The sequence below is a fragment of the Chiroxiphia lanceolata genome, chromosome 1 (genome assembly GCF_009829145.1).
Source record: "Chiroxiphia lanceolata isolate bChiLan1 chromosome 1, bChiLan1.pri, whole genome shotgun sequence".
Lineage (NCBI taxonomy): Eukaryota > Metazoa > Chordata > Aves > Passeriformes > Pipridae > Chiroxiphia > Chiroxiphia lanceolata.
The window spans coordinates 150,819,652-150,844,873 of NC_045637.1; the positions used below are offsets into that span (position 1 = coordinate 150,819,652).

A 25,222-nucleotide genomic window follows, 5' to 3' on the forward strand; every position below is an offset into this window, starting at 1 on the left:
CTTGGATTTGGAGAAAGATTAGCAGTCTGTGGGATAGATGGGGCTGTGTTTTCTATAATCATTTACCTTTTTACCTGTGCGTGGTACAGGGATCCTAATTTTAGGGGTACTGCACAGGGAATGGTTATTTTTCCATCATTTTTGTATATTTCAGGGATTTTGCCTACTTCTCACAGAGATTCTTACTTTTAGCAGAGACCAGATGAAGTCTTACACTGTGAGTTGTGCTGTAAATAGTTGCTATTTTTTTTAATCTGTCACAGAGACAGATCTGCTGAGAATCAGCCCTATACATCCTTTGTTGTGAAAGGATCCTTCCCAGAGCTTTGATCCATCAGGGTGTTATCAAGTGCAGTAAATGTATGGTTTCCTGTCAGAAGGATGTGCAGACTGACAACTTCTGATTTTATGATTCCTTGATTTATTTTTTATTAGATATCTGCCACAGAATGAATGGCTCTTCTGAGATATTGCTCTGTGGGTTCAGTTCAGATCCCGAGTAAGTGAACAAAGCAGTTTTAGTACTTTCTTAATTTGTTCCTCCAGATGTACTGTGGTTTTATTTCTGGTCTAAAGGAATGATGAGGATTTTTCAGGAGGATAGGGTGCATGTGTGTCATTAAAGGCAGATATTTCACCTCAGAAAAAGAATGTAGCACAAGGATGCAACCTCTTATGTAGGTAATTTGTTGCTAACCACTGGGAATGTAATGGTAAGGTATTATGATATAAATGAGGAGAGGAAGAGACCAGTAAAGACCTGTTAGATATTAATAAACTCTCCTCTCTTCATCTTGGTGAATTATTTAAAAGTAAAAATAATTCCATTTTTCCCCTCTCTGTGTATTTGTTTGCATATATCCAACATCAGAAGAGACTTTTTGTCTAGTCCTAAACTAAGATTTCTGTCTAGTTTACTCTGATTAGGCAAATGGCTTTCTAGGATGGTTTGATATAAATCAGCCCTTCGGGCAGAATTAAATTGGGGAATTATGAAATGGACTTTCAGATGAACTGAAAAAATTTGATGTTGTCTATTGGGTGCTTTCAGGTACTGCTAAATGTCCAAGTAAGTATTGTTTAATCTTTATTTTGTGGTTAGGAAAGAGTGCCCAGAAAACTATACCTGCCAGAAGATTGGGCAGAATCCTGACTTTGGTTACACAAGTTTTGATCATTTTGGCTGGGCCTTCCTCTCTGTATTCCGTCTGATGACACAGGATTCCTGGGAGCGTCTCTACAGACAGGTGGGTACTTTTATTACCTGATAGAATTACTTGACACATGCAATTCAGAGCCACTAGAAAAATCTCTACTGGTTTTAATCTTACTGACACCACATTTCCTTCAAAATCCATGTAAATATTAAGGAAGTAGGTTCAAGTGACTAAGTTGTAACACCTTCTGCAAGGGACATCGAATGGGAGCAATCCTGCTGGGAATGGTCATAGTTCTGTAGGAGAACACCCTGGGGTCAGTGGTTAAGAGTGAAATATCAGTATGGAACCCCCCAGTAGTTGGGATAACCAGCAGATCCAGCCAGTGAGCTCACTGCTGCTGCAGGGAGCGTGAGGACTTGCTGCCTTCTCTGTTCCTCTTCCTTTTAAGTCCTGACTCCTCACCAAACCTTTTGCTCACCACTTTAGTTTCAGATCATTTTTGACAACTGATACTAAAAATTTGGAGCCTTGATGTTTTGATTCAGAGAGTTGAATGTGATTTTTGAATTCTGGTGGGGGTTTTTTTCAGAAATGCTATACAAATGCATGTAGACAACTCTCTGGATCCCCTATGTCTATGCAATGCCTTTGCTAGCCAAGAATTATCCTCTGCCTTGTCCATTTTAACTTTTTTTTCCATCAACCTTTAATAAGACTTCTTTTTTAAAATAGATATAAATTCTTTTTTCATTTGAATGTCTCAAAGCTTGATTTTGAGCCATCTCCTCTGCTGCCATTTAAACAAATGTAAGAGTAAGATAATCACTCTCAATATTGACTCTTGATTCTGTAATTATAACATCTTTCATGGTTGTTTAGATAATTCCATCTTTATTTCTGAGTTTTATTTCTTCTGTAGCTACCTGTATAGCTCTTCACTGCTGAAGTTGTCTTCTCATCACTTAACCTTTGATGTTCATTTACCCGATTTGCTGGGAGATATTTAATTGAATTTAATTTTAAGAATGGGTCTTAATAATTCTTCTTTGCAGTTTAAGGTATTGTTATGAATATTTGAGGTGTTATGCTAGAAAGAAAACATGGTGTGAACATAGAGAGGATTTTAAGATCTGAAATCCATTTACTTCAAGGCTGAGGGAACTCTTGACTGGGTATATTTCTAGACCTTCTGTATAACTTGGACCAGAGGCTGATCCTACTCTTGTTTAATGAAAATAGTGCAGTGTGTTAAACCTTTGTATTGCATAGGAAAAAAAATTGTTTAAAGTTAGTTTGAAATTGTATAGAAAATAATAGTTTGTTAAGATTATATGACAATTTTTACCTTTTCCTCACAGACTATCCGTACATCTGGAGTGACCTGCTTTTTTTTTTTTGTGGTATTCATCCTTCTCTGCTCATTTTATCTCTTCAATCTGATCTTGGCTGTGGTAACAATGACATATGAAGAGCAAAACAGAGCTGAAAGAGAGGCCAAGAAAAAACTACTTCAGGAAGCCCAAGAAATTATAAAGAAAGAACAGGTTTGTAAATTATTACATATAATAAATGGTTCCTTCTGTTTTCTTCTGTATGTGAATCAGGGAAATGATGTTTTGAATTAAATGTGTGCTTCTTACAATACTTTCTCACACTTCATTTCTCTTTGTGTTTTTGTAAATGCGTGAGTGTAGATATATACGTATTTGAATATATAAACATTTCTGTGATACAAAAACCCATCATTAAATTTTAGGATTTGCAGACCTGACATTTTACAGGAATGGCTTGCTGGCAAGTTTGTACCTTTTATGGTATTGCAGAGGTGCTGCACTCCATGGTTTTCCATGGTTCTTGTACACTACCATTATTGCTGTGGACAGAAATTCCTTTCTCTGGGTATTCCTTCTTGCTATTACTGTGTAGTCTCATGATAGAAATATGAGTGGATACATTTACATCCATGAGAAAAATTGTCATTTCTGCAGTTCCCAGAAGTTGGAAGTTCCAGTGCTGATAGATTTCAGGCCTGATTAAAAAGCCTTCCAGGAGCCACAGTGCTCAGCATTTTAAAGGTTGTCAGACCTCTTTCTGAGTGACAGGATGCAGGAGATCTATCAGTTGATGAGAGCAGGAATAGTCTTTAGCCAGGATAAAGCTGTTTGTTCCATATTAAGTTTCTTATTGACATCCAGAGACTGCATTAGTTTCTTTGCTGTTGTTTTGGAGAGTTAATAGACACACATCAGATTTCCACAATGTTTCCTCTTGGCATAGTATTGTTCCAATCATTCATGCCTTGGTCTGTAAGGGACCAGGGATCACCTGTTTTTATTTCTGATAATCATTGAGTCATGGAATCACAGAATGGTTTGGATCACAAGGGACCATCAAGATTCTCCAGTCCAGGATGGTCTGGAACACCTTCCACTAGACCAATCCACTAGATTACTCCAAACCCCATCTAACTTGGCCTTGAACACTTCCAGGGATGGGGCATCCAGAGGTTTTCAGGGCAACTTATGCCAGCGCCTCACCACCCTACCAGGGAAGAATTTGTTGATAACATCTAATTGAAATCTCTCTTCTTTCCCTTTAAAACCATTAGCCCTTGTCATGTCGTAACTTACCCTTGTAAAAAGTCCCTCTCCAGCTCTCTTAGAACCTCTTCAGGCACTGGAAGGGGCTGTAAGATCTCCCTGGATCCTTCTCTTCTGCAGGCTGAATGACCCCAACTCTCTCAGTCTGTCTCCAGAGCAGAGGTGCTCCAGCCCTCAGAGCATCTTCGTGCCCTTGGGCAGGTCCATATCCTGCTGATGTTGGGGGGGGGGGCTGGAGCTGGACACAGCACTGCAGGTGGGGTCTCATGAGAGGGGCTCAGAGAGGGAGAATCATGTCCCTTGACCTGCTGCCCATGCTTCTCGTGATGCAGCCCAGGACACAGTTATTTCTGGGCTGCAGGCCCACGCTGCTGGGTCATCTCAAGCTTCTCATCCACCAGAAGTGAAGCTCTAAGCCAAGGCAGCAGGATTATTTACACCTTAATTTCCTCATTAAGTTGTAAGGCATCACCATTTTACCAAGTTCCTCCTCTAGAGCTGTTGGCAGCTCTGTAATGTTTCCCTGCCTGACATTCCAGCTTGCCAAGCTTTACTTAGGCTTTTCTTCCTTCTAGTTTCCCTTTGACAGGATTAGTATTTTAGAAAAGTTGAACGCCTTAGGATTCAGATTGAACCATTAGTGCTCTGTTGTCTTTGGACTCAAGGTCCTTTTCAAAGCAAGAAAAGGGAAGTAAAAGGATAAACCATAATCTGTAATTCAGAGACAAAACACAATATCTAGTGTGACAAGAGGAAACTTTAATTACAGCAGCTGACAAGTAACCCTGTTTGGTCTTTCCATATTGTGAATAGCATTATGTATTCTTGTATTTTTATAGCAGTTTTACATTTGAAACTAGGAATTGTTAGTGTAAAGTATTCAGAGAGCATAATAATTTAATGAGTAAAACCTAAATTGAATATTATCCTAGTCCATGTGTTGGCATTTGCCTTGTATTTATAAACAGACCTTTTGACTGTTCTTTTACAGGAGTTGGCTGCAGCAGAAAGCAGTAAGGCCTTGCAGGTTGGGTCTGAAATGCCAGTTGATGACTCGACAAATTTGAAAGGAAATGAGAGTGATAGAGAAACACCTATTTTGAGACAAAATGTAATTTTAGGAGATCAGGAGAAAGAGGAACAAATATTTCATTCACAGCCTGGTCACTGCCACAAGGAGCTTGTAAGTATTCGAAATAGAAAATATTCATTAGACTTGCATGTGATATGAGAATTCACTGAGCAGAAAAGCTTTCTTTTTTTACAGTTTTCCCCCTCTGGTTTTTTTTCTTCTTGTATTCCTTGGAATAGCTTGTTTTTTAAAGCAATCTGAAAATTGTATTTTGGGACGTTAGGGAGACAGCACTATTTGGACTTGAAAGGGAAGTTGGAAGTGGCTGTCAGTAGTACATTTTATTTCATATTGAAATGATTTCACATTAAAAAAAAAGAAAAGAAGAAAGGAAAACCTAGAGCATGATGCAGTTAGATGCTCTGACATAAAGTTCTTTTATTAGTCAAATAAATATAAACTGCAAGAAATGTGGCGATTACTTGTGACTCTCCTGGAGCTGAAGACTCTTCAAACAATGTACTCTCTACTTTCATCACCAAAGAGGCTAAAGATGCTAAGTCAAAGAGAAAAAAGTATATCAGGTAGAAACATTTTGGTAGGACTTAATCAGTTTATAAAAACTTGAATGGATCATTCCTCTAGTGCATATCCCTATTTTAAATCCCAGTTTCTCATCCCCAGTTAAAGACAGATGAACAGCAGTAACCAGGTCAGTGTTGGTGAACACCCTTGTCCTTTCTAAAAACATTAACTCTGAATGCTTCTGAACAGCTGTGAATTTCGACAAGAAGAATGAGGACTTTAGTCAGGCTGGCACACACAATTTTATGTATTTCTGTCTTATGAGATACCAAATATTAGAGAAAGCACTGCAAACTGGGATGTGATTAGAATAGTCTAAATGAGCCTTATAGTGTCAGAAAAAATACAGAGAGAAAAATGAACATTTCTGCACTGTATTACATATTCATTTGATATGTCCATTCTATGACAGTTCTATCAGCTAAATTTTGGTTATTTTTCATTAAAATATCAGAATGGCAAAAAGAAATAATTATTATTAAAAATCTGAGGCCAAGGATATCACTTTCATTCCCTGAATAAGAGTTTTCTAAAATAAATGAATAAAATCCATCATATCATAAATTTGAAGTAATGATATGCTATATCCTTACTAATATACTCCTCCTACAAATAGAAAATGAAGCAAATCAAGTTGTGCTGAGAGGGAATACCAAGGTACTGGGCATTGTGATGTGGTCAGTCTGTCTACTCCCAGTCTGTCTGGTTCCCTGTCAACTGGTAGTTCTAATTATATCCTTCCTGATACTGGAATCTTTGGTTAGAACCTGGTGCTAATAACACCAAGGCTGTGGGTTCAATTCCTCCATGGGCAATTCACTTAAGATCTGGAACTGGATGATCCTCATGGGTCCCTTCCAACTCAGGGTATTCTCTAAAAATTCAGTGAAATTCTTTCTGATTTTCTCTACCTCAGAGTCTCACATTTTCTTTGCAGCCTGTGTTTTACAATTGTCTACTTAATCTTGAGAAAGTGTGTGTGTTAATGTGTCAAGAGCAGAATATTTGATAATAATTCAGTGTATCCCATAAGATACAAATGTTGGCCTGTCTGTCCTTGAGCTCATGTCAGGAGCACTGAACTGAGAATTCTGTGGCTTCTAATGAAAACAAAAGTAGTGCATTTCCTAGTTTTAAGAAGTTCAATATTTGTAGATATCTAGATAGACCTTGTAGTGCTAGAAAAACAATAATTTTTGTTAATTACTTGACTATTTTTCATATTATTAAATATATATTATTTATTAATAATCATAATTGTCATCATTAAATAGGCAATAGTTTATTCAAACTGATGGCCAGTGTTCTTTTTGTCTGCTCTTGTCATCAGTCTCTGGACAGATGGAAGGATTCTTTTTCCTTGCCCCATTAATGTTTCTATACTTCTTCTATAATGACATTATTATTGTTATTAAATATTTTCAGAAGGAAACAACTTCATGAAGAAATTTACTGGTTTTGATGAAATGCCCTTTGCCTTCAAAAGCAAAGATCTCATAGTGTTGTATTTTTTGGTTTATATATTGTCACCAAAGTAAAGCTTTCCTTCAATGTGCATTTGAAAAGGCATATTTATCTCATGCTGGACATAATTTTTGTATTGCCAGTTTTTCATATTCCCTTGGTATGTTATCTTCTGTTGTCTTTCTAACCAAAGAGGAAGATCCTGCTGTCCTATGATGTGTCAGTGGATTCTATTAATGATCCTTTCCGAAGACAGAGGTTAATGAGTGCAGCTGCTATTCTTACAGACTTTTCAGGTGAGTCATTTTTCCTATGACATTGTGTAATGTGACCTGAGAGATCAAACTGTCTCAAACACTCAGCATTATTTTAAAAGCCACTAGGGGAAATGATGCTGCAAACGTAAATTTCAGGAAAACAAATATTCTCATATCTCATATAATTGTGTCTGTAACTCACAGTTACCAAGGGTAAATCATGCCTGACCAACTTGCTTGAAAGAAGAGAATTTCCAAGTGTGTGTGAGCAGAAACGTTGCCCATTTTCAGAGGAACAGGTTGTGCAGTCTCTGACCTGATGGCTGACCCTGCTTGGAGAAGGGGGTTGCACTACAGATCTCCTGAGCTCTCCTCCAGCCTCACTTATAACCCTGTCCTCAGCTATGGACACCTGTGGCTGGGCAGGTTCAACCCAAAGGAAACAAGTTGTCATTCTCCCAGAAACAGTGATTTCTCTCCTTAATGCAGATCCTTTATCATCCTTTAATAGTACAATCATAGAACCATGGAACAGTTTGTGTTGGATTGCACCTTAAGGATCATCTTGTTCTTGCTCCCTGCCATGGGCAGGGACACCTTCCACTAGACCAGGTTGCTCAGAGTCCCATCCAACCTGGCCTTGAACACTCCCAGGGATGGGGCATCCACAGCTTCTCTGGGCAACCTGTGCCAGGGCCTCCCCAAGCTCACAGGAAAGAATAATAAACATATGAAGAGGTGGGGAATATCCCCTGTTTCTGTCATTATGACATTTGTTGGTGGTGACCTGCAACAGCCTGTGATTAGTGTAGCCTATTTTGTGTATTAGGAGTGAAACAACATTTTTCAGTGATACCATTCTGCTCGCATGAGATTCATTTTTTTCTTTCCAATATTTTGTCTTTTTCTTCACACTGTGATATTCCACACAGGATTATTCATTTGCCACTTTCCCTCTTTCTCTGCTAGAGTCCAAAGTGAAATGTCCTGCATTGTGGAAACGTTTTGCTCTAAAGTGTCTAGTTTGGAATTGTTGTCCATTCTGGAGAGCAGTCAAAGAGAAGGTGAAATTGGTGATTTTGGATCCATTTGTTGAACTCTTTATCATGGTTTGCATTATCTTGAACACCTTATTCATGGCTATGGAGCACCCTGGCATGTCATTAGAAACCAGAGAAATGATTACTATAAGTGACCAGGTAAGTGAGGTCTATGTTAGGGTGAATATGGAGTTATAATCCTGTATTTATACTGGAATAGTCCCATAAGGAGACAGAGTTCTTGAGTGACTTTTTTCTGAATTTCTTTTTTGTCTTTCCAGGTCTTCACCCTGATTTTTATACTAGAAATGATCTTGAAAATCATTGCTCTAGATCCTTACTACTATTTTCAGAACAAGTGGAATGTTTTTGATAGCTTGGTTGTTTTGATTGGCCTAGTGAGCTTTGGGACTAATCTGTCACCTTTCCAAGTGGTAATGATTTCTCTGCTGTTTTTTAAAAGTGTGTGTATTGTATAGATTTTTGAAAGAGTACAGTGAAATACCCTCTCATTATTTTACTGATGAATCTGTTAAATCAGTTCTCTTTGCTGGTAAATAGTAAGCCAACATGAACATTCAATTAAAGAAAATATTAATTAATATTAAAGAATACTTTCAAGTATGTTTATTATACTGTGTATATTGGATACCACAAATCCTCTGGCACAGTGTGCTCCCAGGGAGATCTGACCCAGCAGAGAGTTCACTGGTTCTGTGTTAGGTCTGTGCAGTGGCACCTCTCAACTACATTTCAGAGCTACAATCAGGAGCAGATATTATCTGAGTGTTTTCCTGAGCTTAAGGATAGCAAAGATTCCTTCACAGCTTTTCCTTTTGAGCTGAGATTTGTAAAATAACAAAGCTTTCCTCAGGGCTTAGTCTTGGCCTTGAGGGCTCTTCGGTGCTTTCCTCCATTTTAGGGAGAAAGAGTAATCATTCTGAGATGTCCGTGTATAACATTGCTTTTGTATTTATGTCCTTACTGCATATTTTTAATGTTAAATTTACTAAATACTTCAAAATTCTTCTTAGCATTTCAGTCCACAAACCTAGAAATGCAGTTGAATTGTGTTTCCCCTTGTTTATCATGACTGAGAGATTTTCACAGCCCTGAATGCTAATTTGACTAAATAACTCCTTTTTACTTGTGGGGGTGCAGAGGGTAGGTCCCACCTGGCTTTTCAGATCCTATTTTAAGTCTGTTTGGTGAGAAGTATAAAAAAATATTTGTCTTATTGCATTTGACCAAAACTCAGAAATTTCATAACCTTTTCCAAGTACCCATGACCTACTTCACTATATACCTGTTAATTGTATTTCTATTAGCATTATTACACTGGCACACTCTCGTATCTAACTTAGCACAAATAATTTGAAACCTTCCTTTGGTACTTCTCTGCTCTCAATAACATTAACTCTTAGAGCTTAAGCACAGCACTTTTGCATCAAAACAATTAAAAGCCTTTCTTGGGGAAAAATGATGATGTTACTGCAGTAGAGGCAGCATGGTAAATGCAGGGTCTGGTTTTTATGTGGGCTGTGCTGTCTGGGCTGTTTGATCTTTATTTTTCTCTTGTGTTTTATTTACAGATCAAGATCTTCAAATTGGCAAAGTATTGGCCAGCCTTAAATACTCTTATGAAAATAATTCTAAACTCATGTGGTGCTCTGAGTAACCTCACTCTGGTTTTGGCTTTCACTGTATTTATTTTCGCTGTACTAGGAATGCAGCTTCTGGGCAGTGATTATGAAACAAACTTCTGTAAAATAAGCACCAGTGGGGAGTTACGCTGGCATATGAAGGATTTCAGTCATTCAGTCCTGATTGTATTCCGAATATTATGTGGAGAATGGATTGAAATGATGTGGGAATGTATGGAAGTGGCTGGACAAGGGATCTGTATTACCTTTTTCTTGCTAGTCCTGGTGATAGGAGACCTGGTGGTGAGTTTTAAGCTAATTCCCAGTCCCTACTGAAGGCATCCAGTTACACTGGCAACTGATTTTTGCAGAGGGAAACTTTATCATTTCAAGAGTATTCACACTATTCTCTTTTCTGGATGCCACTTGACATGTTTTTCTTCAATATTTTTTGTTTTTTTACTTTTCCCCTGTTTTTCTCACACCAGAGGTAGAAGCAATGCCAAATTATTCCCTCTACCCACAGTATAGAAGTGCAGTGCTTCTGATAATGTGGTGTCTGATGTCTTCATCTTTTGTGTTGGTAGGATCCAATAACCAACTGTTCAGTGCTTTTAATGCTTATCAACTTGTCCTTCTATTATCAAGAGTTTACCATACCCAGATTTTCTGGTTTGTATGACATATAGTAGATGGAATGTAAATGTACTGGAAGACAAAATCTTTTTCATCTGCTTGGTTTGTTGGTCTATACCAGAACCTTTTGGATGTGGTGTTACTAAGATTCATCTTTGCTGTTTTCCAGCATATCTATCTCTTCATACATTATGGACATCAGAGCAGGTGAAAATATATTTGATATACCCAAACCCTCACTTCCTTCCTTTTTCTCCTGCCATTCCTTCCAGAAGGGGCCAGATCATGCTATAGCAATATTGCAATCTAATAGTAAATCATTTCATGACAATGTTGATGAAAACAAGACTGAGGGTTTCTGAAGTGTCTTTTCTGTTAGCAGTAGTGTCTCCAACTTACTTTAACTATTTTAAGGTGGTCAACTTGTTCATTGCCTTGGTGATGAGTTCATTGAATACTGATGCCTCAGGAGGACAAGTGGAACCTGGAGAAAGGACTAAATTTCAGATTGCCCTTGCACAGATTCACAAGGGCCTGAAGTCTTTGAAAGACAGAATTCTGGATCCTTGTGGCAGAAAAATGAAAGGAAGCCTCAGAAAAGCAGACAAAAAGAAGACTTTGGAAGAAATTTCTGGCAAAAACATAGAGGATAATAATTATACCATGACAGATGTCAGAAAATATATAGACAATAATTGCTTTGACATGGAGTGTTACTATAATGAAGAGAATTCCTCAATATCAAGGAAATATGAAGATCTTTCCAGTAGTTACAGTACCTGTGTTCCCATTGCAAAATCAGAGAGTTACAGTGACAAAAGTGATGATGAGCACTCTGTAGTCACAGAAACAGAACACAGAAAACAGGTAAGAATTGTTCATATTTTAAAAAAATACTGTAACTTACATCTGTAATTGCCATCTCAAAGATTCAACAGTAAATATTATCCTTTCTGTCATTTCTGCCATTTTACTTTGTTCTAGTCTTCATTTTCCAAACACATTTTGACTATCCACTTTTTCACCATTTTCTTCATGAATAGCCATAATTCTGCTTTGATCTGTTTTGTTTCCATCTATTGCTGTCAACAAATAAATGAAGTTTGATGAAGACAGACATTCCTTCTTTTTGTCTCCTTTGCCTTACACATTTTGGAAGGCAGCCTCTTCTGATGCTTCCATGTCTCTTCTCAGTTGCCATTTGCTGTGGTTTGGGTCATATTAGGGAGCATTGCCAATGGAATATCTTTGGACAAGTTCTCAAAGAAGCAAAAATTGCTGATCACCTTAGAATCATCTGTGGCCATTTCAAATATGTTATCCAGAAGCATTTGATGACAAAAACTGCTGCAGTGGAATCTGGTCTTTCTTGGAATTTGTGGAGGCAAAAGGACTGAGAACTGATTGGGATCACTTAGGTCTTCTGCCTGTAACTGGAAGCATGAGGCTGTTGGGGTCCAGCTGCAAAGGTTAACTGGATGCAGGAATCCATCCCTGGGCTAAATGTATTTCTTGGGGAATGATACATTTCCACAGTAAAACCTCAGGAGCACAGTATATGAAATCAAGGAAGAAACCATTCTATTACAAGCATTTTATGGATATCATTTAATTATTTGTAACAAGACAAACATGCTAGTGGAAGATTCTCTGCCCATGACAGGAGGTTTGGAACTAGTTGATCTTTAAGGTCCCTTCCAAGTCAAACCCTTCTGTGATTCTAAATTTCGTGGATGTTCTGTAAAAGAATTCTGACTTTTAAGAATGACTGTCAGAAAGGTTTCCATTATTTCCTGCAGGGAGACAGATTAGGACATAGAGAACAGCAACAGAGTTCAGGCAGCTTCAGTCAGATTTCTGGGACTCCTGAATCTATAAATGTTTTCACAGTAACACATGAAAAGCAAGAGCAAAAAGAGGTAATTCTAACTTTTATCATCTTGTGGAATATGCTAGAGATTCAAACTGTCACAGATGTTCTCTCATTCAGCAGTGACAGGACAGGCTGGGATTTTCTGAACAGCAGCAAATATAATGCCTGTGGAGGTGGCACATCTCTCTAGAGACAGTAATAGCATGGAGGTTTGTCTCTCATCAATAGCCATGGTTAATGATGTAACTTAATGTATAACATTGGTAGTTCAGCAACAGTAAGGTAATTTATAGACTGCAGAATTCTTTTGGGGAGAAGGGCAGGGGGATGATAAATTTCATTTATTTTTGGTTTTTTAACCTTATTAATGAAAAGCAAATAAATTCTCCTCTTTCTCCTTCTCCCATGCAGAAATGTGGTGCTGCTCACAGCTCTTCTGAAGCCAGCAGTGTGGATGCAGCTGTTGGTCTGGAGAGGTTTTCCCAGACTAAAAACTCACACCTGCCTAAGGACTGTTTTGGAGAAAGTAGGAATCTTTTCTGCATTGTGCTAATACCAAATGAACCAGTGTTAAAAAATATCCACTTGGAATATGTCCAAATTAGCAGAATCTGTTTTCCTGCTCATCCCAGTGTTGACATCTGCCTTTGATTACCTGACCATCTCCTTAGACTCCACTGACTCTCATGCTTCAGTCCTGCTGCCTTTACAGATTCATGGAGAGTGTTTCTGGTGCAAAGCAGTGAACAGGGAGTGTAGTTGTAATGTCTCTGCAGTGGAATAAAGTGAAATAATCAGTAAAAATAATAATTGACTAATCCGCTAGTAAGGTACTCTCTCTTTTCAAAACAAAAAGAAGAAATGCAGAAAATAAACATTTTTTTAGATAGAAGTAAAGTCTTTTTTCTTGTGCCCACAAGCCTTTCTGAAGAAGGGCACAAAAGCAACTCTCTTTTTCCCATGTATGAGTTGCTCTATTAAAAGAGATTAATTTTGCATACAAGTTTTTTATTTTCTTTATCTTTAGATAATTTCAACCACAGCATCACCTCATAGGTAAAACAGCACATTCTTTCTCTAGTCGGTAGAAGCTCTCTTTAAGATGTCTTATACTGTTTTGATTCCATATCTCAGCATTTTCCATGGAACCAATATACTGTTCTTTCTCTTTTCAGATTGTGGTAAATGTTTCCCATGTTGTGTAGTGGATATCACTAAGTTTCCAGGCAGAAGTTGGTGGAACTTCAGGAAAACCTGCTACAGAATTGTTAACCATAGCGGGTTTGAATATTTTATGATTTTTGTGATAGTATTGAGCAGTGCAGCACTGGTAAATTGCATTTAATTTCTCTAATTTTGCATTGATTTTTGTCAATAAGGAAAATAAAGTATTTGATTGATTTCTTCTATTCTGACATTCCTTCCCACAGGGAGAGAGAAGAGTGTAATAAATTCATCCCTTAAAAGTGATAAGGCTTTTCCCCACTTGGATGTTTAAATATATGGATTTAATTATATGGAATTGTGGCTTTTCATGGAACATAGTTCTTCATACATTTGTGTGTTAATTACAAGACTAAACCAGAGTCTGAAATTACTTAGCACTTCTAAATAAAATAATAACACTTCTAAATGTTTAAAGTAAGGTAACTGCTCAGTAAAAATGTAGATTCAAAATCATCCAAACATTATGATTAGAATCTAAAATGAAGTTGGCTGTAAACTGATAGGTGAGGTAATGTTTCATTGCTGCCCTGATCAGGTCCATTTCTACTCAAGAATAAGGGAACTTCTATGATTTGAAAGCATATTCACTGTCAACTGGAAATAATTTGTTAAATAAAATGTTTTTAGTGCAAAAGGAACATAACCAAATAGTCTGAAAGGGATCTATGGGGTAAATGTCAGAATTTTCCAAATAAAATCTGCTCTGTGTACGTTAAATTCAGGTTGTTCACTGAACTATAGATTTGAACTGTCTGCTTTAGAATTCCCATGGCAAAATCACCAAGAGAAATCCCTGGGATTCCTGTGAGGGCTCCTCTCTATTCATGTGGAACCAAGCTGAAGTAAGGAAGGAAACTGAGTTAGTCAGATCCTACTGCACATTAAGGAATAAACTGAACACAAAGCTATTTGGTACCCAGGTGCAAAATAACAAAACAACAACATCAAAGATGTTTTGCAGTGAGAACTTTCACGTATGTTGTCCTCTTGCAAGAAGGGACTTGTCCATTTTGTTTGATTGTTTGTTTGTTTTCTTTGTTTATAAATTTGTATGCTGGTAGGGAATTGTCTGAACCAGTTAGAACAAAGGGACACCATGGTGTCCTTGCCTTGAAAGGAAATTAAATGAGATGGTGATGACAGAATAAATTCACAGAAAAGTGAGTGCTCAGTGCTCAGAGCAAAGGAAGAGTAGTGAGGAACTCAAGTATTCCTGACTTGCTTAAGTAGCAGCAATTAAGAGTAGGTAGACACTTTAAAAAGTTAGAAAAACAGTAGTGTAAAAGTATGAAAAAACATCACTGCTAATGAGCAGGTGGTTTGACTGGTAGATGGAGATCAAGGTAGCCAAGGTTTAGCAGGGAATCAGAGGACACATTATCAGACTTGCTCAAGAAAAAAGGTCAGAAATGGCAGTTAGGTTTATGTACATGAATGCCAGAAGTTCTCCTTTACCCACACTCAAATGAACAGTCCCATGGACACAGGGACAGCTCTGCTCTGGAGGCATTTCTCCTAATTGTGGCACAACTGGAAGACCCCTTTAGGTCCAGAAGCAGAATCACTGTTTTCTAACACTGCAGAACAGGAGTGCATAGGTTTTATTGGATTATACATAGGAGCATCTCTGCTCCTTGTTTTTTCAGTGCTCTATGCTCCTGCTCCACCTTTTCCATGGCTTTTTAGACTGGATTTTTAGGCATCTCTTACGTGCAGGGGAGCAAATCAGGTTGCTATAATACCTAAATGAAGTGGAGATGAGGCTATAAGGTAGGGGGGAAGTGCTTGAAAGGAGGAATAAATACATTTCCAGAGGCTTGGTGAGGAAATAATGCAAGATGTAAAAGGAATTGGGAATAGATTGGCAATATCAAAAACTTAGAATTACTTAGCAAGGCAGAAAATGCATTAAACACAAGCAAACACTGATGTGAACAGCAGCAATCAATAAAGCATTTTCCTAAAACCTCAAGGTCAAGGTTTAGGTGAAAAAACTTGTAATTCCAGGAATGAACAGTTCCAGATAAGGAGTTTGTCATATTTTTTCATGTGTGTATTACAACTCTTCAGGCTGACTAAAGATGACTCATTTGGAAGGTCAGAGTCTGAAAGACAGTGGTTAATGTGTTCAAGTCAGGCTTTAGTTTTTTACTTTTAAGTATAAAACTAAGTGGTGGTTGCCCATAATTTAATATGAAATGGTTGAAATAAGACAAACTCTAATAAGACAAACTGTGCATTCTTGTGCAATTTAAGAATAACTTTCCATGCAACTACTGACCTGTTTTAAATCTGAATTCTGAAATTCCAGGCATTTGAAGATATTCACCTGCAGAATAGACAAACAGTGAAAATGATCCTAAATTATGCTGATATAACATTTAGCTACATCTTTTTGCTGGAGATGCTTCTGAAATGGGTAGCTTATGGATTGCAGAGTTACTTCACAAATTCCTGGTGTTTGCTTGACTTTGTCATTGTATGTGTAAGTATCATATTCAGCTTGTCATACATTTTGATTTTTGACATTTTTTATCTGGATGGATCTGGACATGCAAATTCTGATTATTAATAACTGCAGGTGTGAAAGACAGTTTCCAAAAGCTGAAAAACCTGCGATCCAAAGAGACCTTAGAACAAATTTAAATAGAAATTTTCAGCAGTAATCAGAAGTTGCTGAAGAAACTTTTATTAGATATCACCTCTTATGACTATTTATAAAGAACATGTAGCATAAGTTCAGCAATTACAGTTTTCTAATCTTAATAGCAGTGCTGTCCAAATCAGAGGAAAAGATCCAATGAAAAGATGAAAATGAAAAGATCCAATGGCTGGACAGCGACACAAGAATTTCAACTACGAGAGAAGAGACAAATCATGAACAGTCAAAAACGCCCCTAACTATTAAAATATTTTTCTAATGTTTTCATTTAATTTTTGCTCTTAGAAAAATTTAAAATATTGAATATATTCTTAAAAATTAATTTTTATTTCCACATCCCCATCTTAAGTGACAATAAAGAATTACTGTATATCCTTCTGAGAATAATGATGGAGCAAATGGGAATATTTTATTTGAAAAATCCTTTCTGGTCTGGCAGTGTATATAAGTACCAGAATTATCAACTTGGTTATTATATTAGCAGTCAAAAAAATTATATGGACTGGTTTTGAAAAAAAAACAAAACCCAAACAGGAAAAAACCTCATTTTTAATTAGAATGAAGGAAACCCATTTTTTTTCATATATTAGAAGAGAATGAAGTAAAATTATATTACAATAAGTTTGAATGTGTATTTTCTTAATTTGACTTACTGATCAAAGACATTGTAACATTCAGGTACTGTTTGCTAACACAAACAAGGGAAATTTTGTTTACCTTTTAATAATCCCAGTTGCAATTCTGTGAACACAGCTGTCATTTGTTTCTTGGGGACTAAGTCATGATCCCAAAGATGTATCACCTTGTTCCTCTGGAAGTGGCCTGAAATCTCTCAGGACTCTTAAAGCATTGAGGCCTCTACGAGCTTTGTCAAGATTTGAAGGGATAAAGGTAAAGATATTGGGGGTCAGTGTGAATATTTTGTAATGGCTGCATTTGAAGATGTTTTTGAAAACGACAACATAAAATTCACTATTATTTTCATTCATTTTGTTCAGGTTGTTGTCAATGCACTCCTTGGAGCTATCCCCTCAGTCTTCAGTGTTTTGCTCGTCTGTGTTGTTGTTTGGCTCCTATTTAACATTCTAGGAGTAAAATTGTTTGGGAAAAGATTTTCAAAGTGCATACTCCAGGAAGGAAATATCAGTCTCATTAATAACAAAAGTGATTGTGAGTCCTATGGTGGAAATTGGACAAATTATCCTGTAAACTTTGATAATGTTGGAATGGGATACTTGGCTCTGCTCCAAGTGGTGAGTTCTATAAAAACATTCTCAGGTTTTTTTCTTCAAGGAAATGGGCTGAGCAGCCCAACCATGGGACACTCTATGCTTCTGCTTATCCCAGTGAAATTGGGGATATTTTTTAGCTTCCATATATATTTCCCTATAATAATGCATTTTTTTTCAGGCAACTTTTAAAGGCTGGATGGGTATTATGTATGCAGCAGTGGATTCACGTGAGGTATGTCACTGAAATGACTATTTAGTTCTTTTCCCTTTTCTTCTTCCCTTTTCCATCCATGTCATTACTTTTTCAGCTTTGTTTGCAATATCAAATGAAAAGTACAAGTGGTTGAAGGCATCAAACTACACAGTGAAACAATAACCCTTGGAGTACCAAATATCTGGAACTTAGACAAAAGAAACTGGTCAAAGTAGAGTGACACCACACAGAAGCCTGCTATGTCAGGAATGCAGAGGGGAAGAAGTTGCAAGCTTTGTGCAAGTCTCTTTTGGAAACAGAATACAGAAGCTCTTGGAGGGACTGTGCAAATTATCTTCCTTTATAAACGTGTACAGGAGCATTGAAAGAGCTTGCAGCTAGAGCAGTTATTTCAGGAGTTTTTCTTCCCTAGATTTGACATCCTCACTATTTCTTCCCCCTTCGCATGTGCTGTTCCTCACTCTCTTACCAGGATAGTGTGTTTTAACTTCTCTATGTTTAACTGAATTTACATTTTTCTCACTCCTTCAGTCTCTGTGCTCTTGACTGCAGTGAAATAGCTGCTGATTAACATGATGGTTCCTTGTAGGGCTGATCTTAGTGAGCTGGGGCTTTAGAATTGCCTCTTGTCTGGGACAGCATTCCAGAGAATGGCTGGTCACCATTGTGTTTAGTCTGAGCTGTTGTTTTTAATCAGGGCATTAACAGGATCCCTTCTGATTGGAACTGGTTCTTTATTACTTAAAAATTTGCTGAAGTTGGATTTGTCTCTATAGCTCTGTTTGTCACTATCTTTACAATCAGTAGAAGACAGAACAAGAGAGTGGTTCTACCTGTACATCCAGGTAAAGATGTAAATGCGTGGAAATAATTTATCCCTCATGACAATAAAAGGATCTCCTGTTATAAATTGGAAATGGTAAAGCTGTGATTATCTCATTTTTACTAATATTATTTTTCTGGTTTGACTTTTTTTTAACAGATCAATGAACAGCCAAAGTTTGAAGCAAGCTTACACATGTACATATACTTTGTGGTTTTCATTATTTTTGGATCTTTCTTTCTGTTGAACTTTTTTATTGGAGTGGTTATCAACAATATTAACCAACAAAGGAAAAAGATAAGTACTAGTTGAACTAACTCAGGGTCTCTTTTAATCCCAATTTGATTAAGTGAATGCTAGTTTGATGTGTAGATGTCTAATATTTTGAAATAACTGTTTAACTGGATAAATTTAAAGTAATAACATTTTAAACGAGAGTCCTCTTTTCCTCAAGGCTTTTAGCAATTTACCTGTAAACTCTCTTTTCCTTCCAAGCCCTTGATTTGTTCCAAGTAGAGGAGGAGGAGGAAGGAGGGAGTAGCTTCAGAAATCAGAAGCCAAAAACGAGTTCTGTCCTGATTCACTTAGATCTTAAAGTATCCAGAATATAAAGAAAAACTGACTAAATTATTCTACTTGGATGACTTAAAACAAATGATCATCTTGCTCATTCAAAAAAAGCAGATCCCAACACTAGGTTTACAATTTCAAGATTCACATTTGGAAGACAGAATCTCTACAGAAACCCCTTTTTATTTCCATAGCCTGACTCATATACCAAGTGTCAGAGCATTACTGCTCTGGGTAGAGAGAGAGAGAGCAATAAAGCCCATAAGAAATTCTTCTGCTCTCTGCATTTGAACAGGGAAAGGATATTTGGGGGTTGTGGAACAACTGTTCAACTTCACTCTAAGAATTTCCTTTATTAACAAAGTCCCAGTTGCAATAATCCAAACAGACAGAAACAACAGTGGTCAAGTAGTTCATAAGCCGGCACATTTACTGGAAGTTTATGTGGATCTAACACTTTTTTCTTAGTACATACTGTGATTGGCATTTTTTTTTGTCATTTTTTTCTCTTTCATTTCTTTGCTGATTCTCAGGAATTTTCCTTGTGCTTCCATATAGTGAAGTCAGATGGAATTTTCAGAGGTCTTTCCAGAGTGATTGAAATTGCAGATGCCCTACTGAACATTGTTGCATCTTTGTTCTACAAAATGCTGACCACTCCGTGCTTTTAGGATTGATGAGTGGCTTCTGAATCCTGGGTTCAAAAGGCTTGCTAAATACTATAGAGGGTGTAGATGGGGATCAGTAATACAGGGGGTGTAGATGGGAATAAGAAATTCATTGTCAGGAACCCCCTGGAGAACTGGGTCCCATCATCCTCTATTTACCTGCTAGTCCAGCAATACTCTTCAGTTTCTACCTTTCCCAAAAATAGAAAGTATTTCCCTTCTTGATGAATCGTATGTAATTTTTAAAATACGAAATAGATTTGTAAAACTTCAGAAAGGCTCTCACACTTGAGGGAACTGACTTGGGATCACTGCCTAGACTAGAATTCCATGATCAAACCCAGATCAAGGGGAAAAAGAGAAATAGTGAAGACACATTTTGTCTCTGTGCTCTCTCTTAGGTCCCACTCAGGACAGCTGTAACTTACTCTTTTTTACAGAAAGTTGTTGGTATTTAGGGAACTGCTTAAACTTCAGCTGAACAACAATATTCTTTCCCTTTACTTAGGTGGAAATGATCTATTTTTGTCTAAGGAACAGGAAAAGTACTATAATGCCCTAAAAAAACTTGGATCCAAGAAACCTCAAAAACCCATCCCAAGACCATCGGTGAGACCATCTTAAGTAGAACATGGTAGAAGATACAACGATGGTGACCATATTTGAACTCAGTAGGCCAGGCACAGGGAAATAAACTTTGCATTAGAGCCCCTCATCTTCTTTATTCAATGTAGTATTTACATTTTTATCTTTCTTCCTTAATTCCATCTAACACAACTTTGTGGGCATTAATTAGGGAAATTTATATCCTATTTGTGACCTATTCAAATGTGCAACCTGTTTATAAAGGTTCATATTAAGTGATATTCCTGCCATGACCTTGATTACTTAAGTTGCATGACATTGCTTCTGCCACTAGATTGGATTAGTGCAGGTGAGAATGAACAAAAGAAATCACCTCAAAATTCTTCTAGTAGCTTATTGTTAAATTTATATTATCTCAAGTTCTCTTTCTAAGCACAAATTACTGATTAATATTTGAATGCAGGCTGAGTCCTAGAAGTAGCATCAAGCATTTCTTGTTCTCTCCACAGAATGCGTTCCTGGGATTGCTGTTTGATATCGTAATGCACAAAGCATTTGACATCATCATTCTGATTTTCATCTGCCTTAATATGTTTGTTATGATAGCAGAAAATAACCAGGAAGGCACCAAGGAACTTCTTAATAAAATCAACTATTTTTTTGTGGCTGTATTTACAGCAGAATGTGTCATGAAATTACTGGCCTTAAGACAGCACTACTTCAAAAGCGGCTGGAACTTATTTGATCTTAGTGTTGTGGTCCTTTCAATAGTTAGTAAGTACCAATCACTAAATCAGGTAAGGTGTCTTACCAATATTGAGCCAAATTTCAGTATGAAGTAACCACTTAGATATATTTGATAAACAAATACAGATCCACTGTACTTTTTCAAACTATATGCTGTCATTCCTTCTAAAAGGATGTATTTTTGTTTTCCCTTATATTTTTACACAGTACTAAAAGGTAAATGGAGTTCTCAATTTTTGCTTTTCTTAGAATATGTGTTTTTTAGTAATTAACAGAGCAGAATTTAATTAATTAATATCTTCACTAAATTACTGTACTTTATCTGTTGTCTAACTGGCTTTATGCTTTTGATTTACATGTTGTTATGGTAACTGTTGTTTTCACGGTAAAAGTAAATTCATGCTAAAAATATATTTGCTTGAAAAATGAGAAAGATGTATTTAATTTTTCCAGGACCTACCTACTTTAAAGAAGGTAGATCCTGATTGCTTATGTAGAAAGCTCAGGAAAACATAATTTCTCAGCACCATTCTAAATCTGGACCATTTTTTGTGACTGTGAAAAATCTCATTAAAACTGACTTGGGTTATTTTGGCTTTTCAAATAAGACTATATGCTCAGTGATTCCTTATAAATTCCCTCCTTGTTTTCCTTTATATTTTTTCACAGTACTAAAAGGTAAATGGAGTTTTCAATTTTTATTTTTCTTTAAGTATGCGTTTTATTGAGTAATCTACAGAATAGGAATTTAATTCATTAACATCTTCTCTAAGTTAGTGTATATAAATTGTTGTAAGACTGTTTTATTCTTTCCATTTCCACATTATCCTAGTAAGTTGTTTTACTTTCACGAAGTAAATTCATGTTAAAAATACAATTGCTTGAAAAATGAGAAAGGTCCTCCTTTAAAGAAGGCAGATCCTGATTGCTGATTTAGAAAGCTCAGGAAAACATAACTGCTCAGCACCATTCTAATTCTGGGCCACTTTTTGTGACTGAAAAGTCTCACTAAAACTGGCTTGGGTTTTTTTGGCTTTTCAAATAAGACTAGATGCTGATCATTTCCTCTACAAAGGGTCATATATAGCTCTAGTTTCTTTTGCAGTTTATTTGGTCTGTGCTTCCCACTCAGGCTCAGGTTGTATCACAGAATAAAGGACAGGAAAGAAAAACTGCTCTGAGTTCTCTGTTTTGTGCCTAAGCACAGTAACCCTTTGCTGTCCCGTGCAACCCAGGAAAATGATGACTCCTTAACTCCTCTGTTTGCAATCATTTGCATTGCTGCTGTACCCTTACTCTGTTAGTAGGGTCAAAGAATGGGGTGTAACGGGGGAGAAATGCTAAAAGACAGCTTTTCTTTAGAATCCTCTTGGTCTCCTCTGCTCTCCTTCAAGTACCAAGCATTAGTCAAAGCCTCACATTTAGCATGTGATCAGGCCTGTAAAGAAGCAGCAGACAGCAGCTAGGAGGCAATCCCCACAGCTTCCAGCACAGGAGCTGAATGGAGCTAAAAGGATTTTTAAGTACTTGAGCAATGAATGTGTAACTTCAACAGCCCTGAATTAGAGAAATCCGGGAGGATGCAGTTTCCAAACTATGCATAATCTTGATATCTCTCTAATATTGAAAGGTATTACAATTTGTCTTTCTTTTCTTAAACTGTCCTTTAAGCAGGTGCAGTATTGATGATGTTTGTGTGGAAAGTGGTGTAATATGGTCAGTGTTACTTCTGACACCTAAAGCACAGACTATAAAAAAGCAGACAAAAATTTGACTAATATACCTTGACAACACTTTGTTTTTTTTCTCTCATTTCAAAGGTATTGGAGTTTCTGAAGCCTTCCAAAAATTCATCTCTCCTACACTTTTGAGAACTATTCGTTTGGTGCGAATTGGCCGAATCCTGAGATTGGTTCGAAGAGCGAGAGGAATTCGAACCCTTCTCTTTGCATTACTGATGTCTCTTCCTGCACTGGTCAACATTGGCCTTTTGCTTTTCCTGATTATGTTCATTTATGCCGTTGTGGGCATGGCAAACTTTGCCTGTCTTCCCTGGGAAGGTGGGATTGATAACATTTTCAACTTTCAAACCTTTTCTGGTAGCATTCTCTGTCTCTTCCAAATTACAACATCAGCTGGCTGGGATAGTCTTCTGGCCCCTTTGTTAAGTGAATCTGGTACATGTGCTCCCAACTTAAATTTAACAGAGACAGATAAAACTAACTGCAGCAATAGAATATTTGGAATTTTTTATTTTGTAAGCTATGTCATTATAAATTTTCTCATTGTTGTAAATATATACATAACTGTCATTTTAGAGAACTTCAATGTTGCCACTGAAGAAAGCACAGATCCTCTTTGTGAGGATGACTTTGATATGTTTTATGAGACCTGGGGAAAATTTGATCCTCTGGCAACACAGTTTATTGACTATTCTGCTCTTTCAGACTTTGCAGATGCTCTGGCAGAACCCTTGCGCATTCCAAAGCCCAATAGCATCCAGCTCATATCCATGGACCTCCCTCTAGTGAGTGGAGATAAGATCCACTGCTTGGATATCTTGCGTGCTTTCACTGAAAGGGTCTTGGGAGAATTTGGAGATTTAGATAGTCTAGAATTATTCATGGAAGAAAATACTGTGATTGCCAATCCAATTTCTTCCACTCTTAAGAGAAAACAAGAGGAGGTATCAGCAGTTATTATCCAAAGGGCCTTCAGGAGGTATTTGATACAGCGTTCTTTCAAAAATACATCTTTCTTAAGCCGTCACAGTCAGACCAGTGCTGTCTTTGGAGAAGAAACACAGGAGAAGCAAAGGCTTATTGTATCAATGCTTAATGAAAGCAGTGGCAGGAAGATACATAAATCACGGCCTGTTTCTTCCATATCTCTCCCTTGACTTTATGATGCTGTTGCTGACACAAATAAGCTGGAAACATAAGGTTACCCCAGGCTGCAGCATTTTTGACATTTAAAGCAAAGTCACTTGTTTTCAGATGGAGACAATATGTGAACCCCAGAGCATAATACTCTAAATTTAGAATAATGATGGCAGCCTTTAAGTATTGTCATTGTTCAAATTTGCAAATTCTCCTTAAAATGATTGAGATCTGAACAACTATATCGTAAATATTGGAGGAAAATCAAACCATAGAACTTTTTTCTCTGCTACTGGAGTAGATGGGTTAATTATTTCACCTACCAGTTTTGACCTAGTTCATTTGTTTTCAGAAGAAATCCATAAAAGGTCAGTTGTAAGCACAGATTTATAAACACACAAGGGTCTAGAATAATGTATATCTCTTTAGAGATAATTAGTATTTCCAACTAGGCTTTATTGTAGCAAAATGATATAATTACTGCACTTCTGTAATAGAGCTCATTCAGGACACTCGAGTATAATCAGCCTCTAATTCTGATGGTTTTGGGACCATCCTCCTCCTAGCATGTTTGGGTGGATTTGTTTATGCTTAAGAATTTTGGAGGTTTGTTTGTCTATGCACCTAAGTTTCCCAACCAGGCTTTATTGTAGCAAAATTAAATAAGTACTCCACTTCTGTAAGAGAGCTCACTCAAGACACTCAAGTATTACCAGCCTCTAATTTTGATGTTTTGGGCAATATCCACCTCCTAACATCTTTGGGTGGATTTGCTTACGCATGATAATTTTATATCTGTACTTACATGGATTTACCAGATCATCCTCAGTTGCCTGTGCTTAGAAGCTCTATATAATTTGTTCTTTGTATCATTCAGCATATGAGAATTGTCATAATCATAGCTACCAAGAGATATTACTTGAGAAAATAATAAGAATTACTGTACATAAATTTCATCATAATACTTAATTCAAATGTCATAGAAAGCATTACTTAGTAATCTGAAAAGGAGTTCATGGTATATCTTATGAGAGAGCATTTAATAAAAGTTAGAGGAAGTGTTTATTTGATTGATTCTGGAAAAAAATACATGAATATTGTGTAATAATATTTTAGTGATTCTTTTGCAGTTTAGGTTGTTCAGATGAAGTGTTGTGGTGGATTCAGAACCACTAATAAAATATGACTGGTTTAGATTCTTCAATAAAGAGTTCAGATGCTTAACATGTTTTTGTCTGTTTTGTAAGGACTATCTTCAATTTCATTTATTACAAGACATAATCTG

At 36.9% G+C, this 25,222-nt stretch overlaps 1 protein-coding gene across 1 annotated transcript in view; it reads left to right on the forward strand.

The window, feature by feature from the left end:
- The window catches only part of LOC116796099 (sodium channel protein type 5 subunit alpha-like), a 30,784-nt gene extending 6,647 nt beyond the window's left edge, over nucleotides 1-24,137 (forward strand). The window contains 19 exon segments of the mRNA XM_032706436.1: nucleotides 436-499; nucleotides 1,103-1,247; nucleotides 2,519-2,704; nucleotides 4,752-4,943; nucleotides 7,075-7,177; nucleotides 8,108-8,337; nucleotides 8,460-8,612; nucleotides 9,771-10,124; nucleotides 10,872-11,324; nucleotides 12,742-12,856; nucleotides 13,506-13,660; nucleotides 15,869-16,042; nucleotides 16,973-17,110; nucleotides 17,218-17,472; nucleotides 17,630-17,683; nucleotides 18,648-18,789; nucleotides 20,235-20,335; nucleotides 20,821-21,085; nucleotides 22,879-24,137. Of these exon segments, the coding sequence (XP_032562327.1) occupies nucleotides 436-499; nucleotides 1,103-1,247; nucleotides 2,519-2,704; nucleotides 4,752-4,943; nucleotides 7,075-7,177; nucleotides 8,108-8,337; nucleotides 8,460-8,612; nucleotides 9,771-10,124; nucleotides 10,872-11,324; nucleotides 12,742-12,856; nucleotides 13,506-13,660; nucleotides 15,869-16,042; nucleotides 16,973-17,110; nucleotides 17,218-17,472; nucleotides 17,630-17,683; nucleotides 18,648-18,789; nucleotides 20,235-20,335; nucleotides 20,821-21,085; nucleotides 22,879-23,999 (4,400 nt within the window). The 3' untranslated portion in view covers nucleotides 24,000-24,137.
- Nucleotides 24,138-25,222: the final 1,085 nt, after the last annotated feature.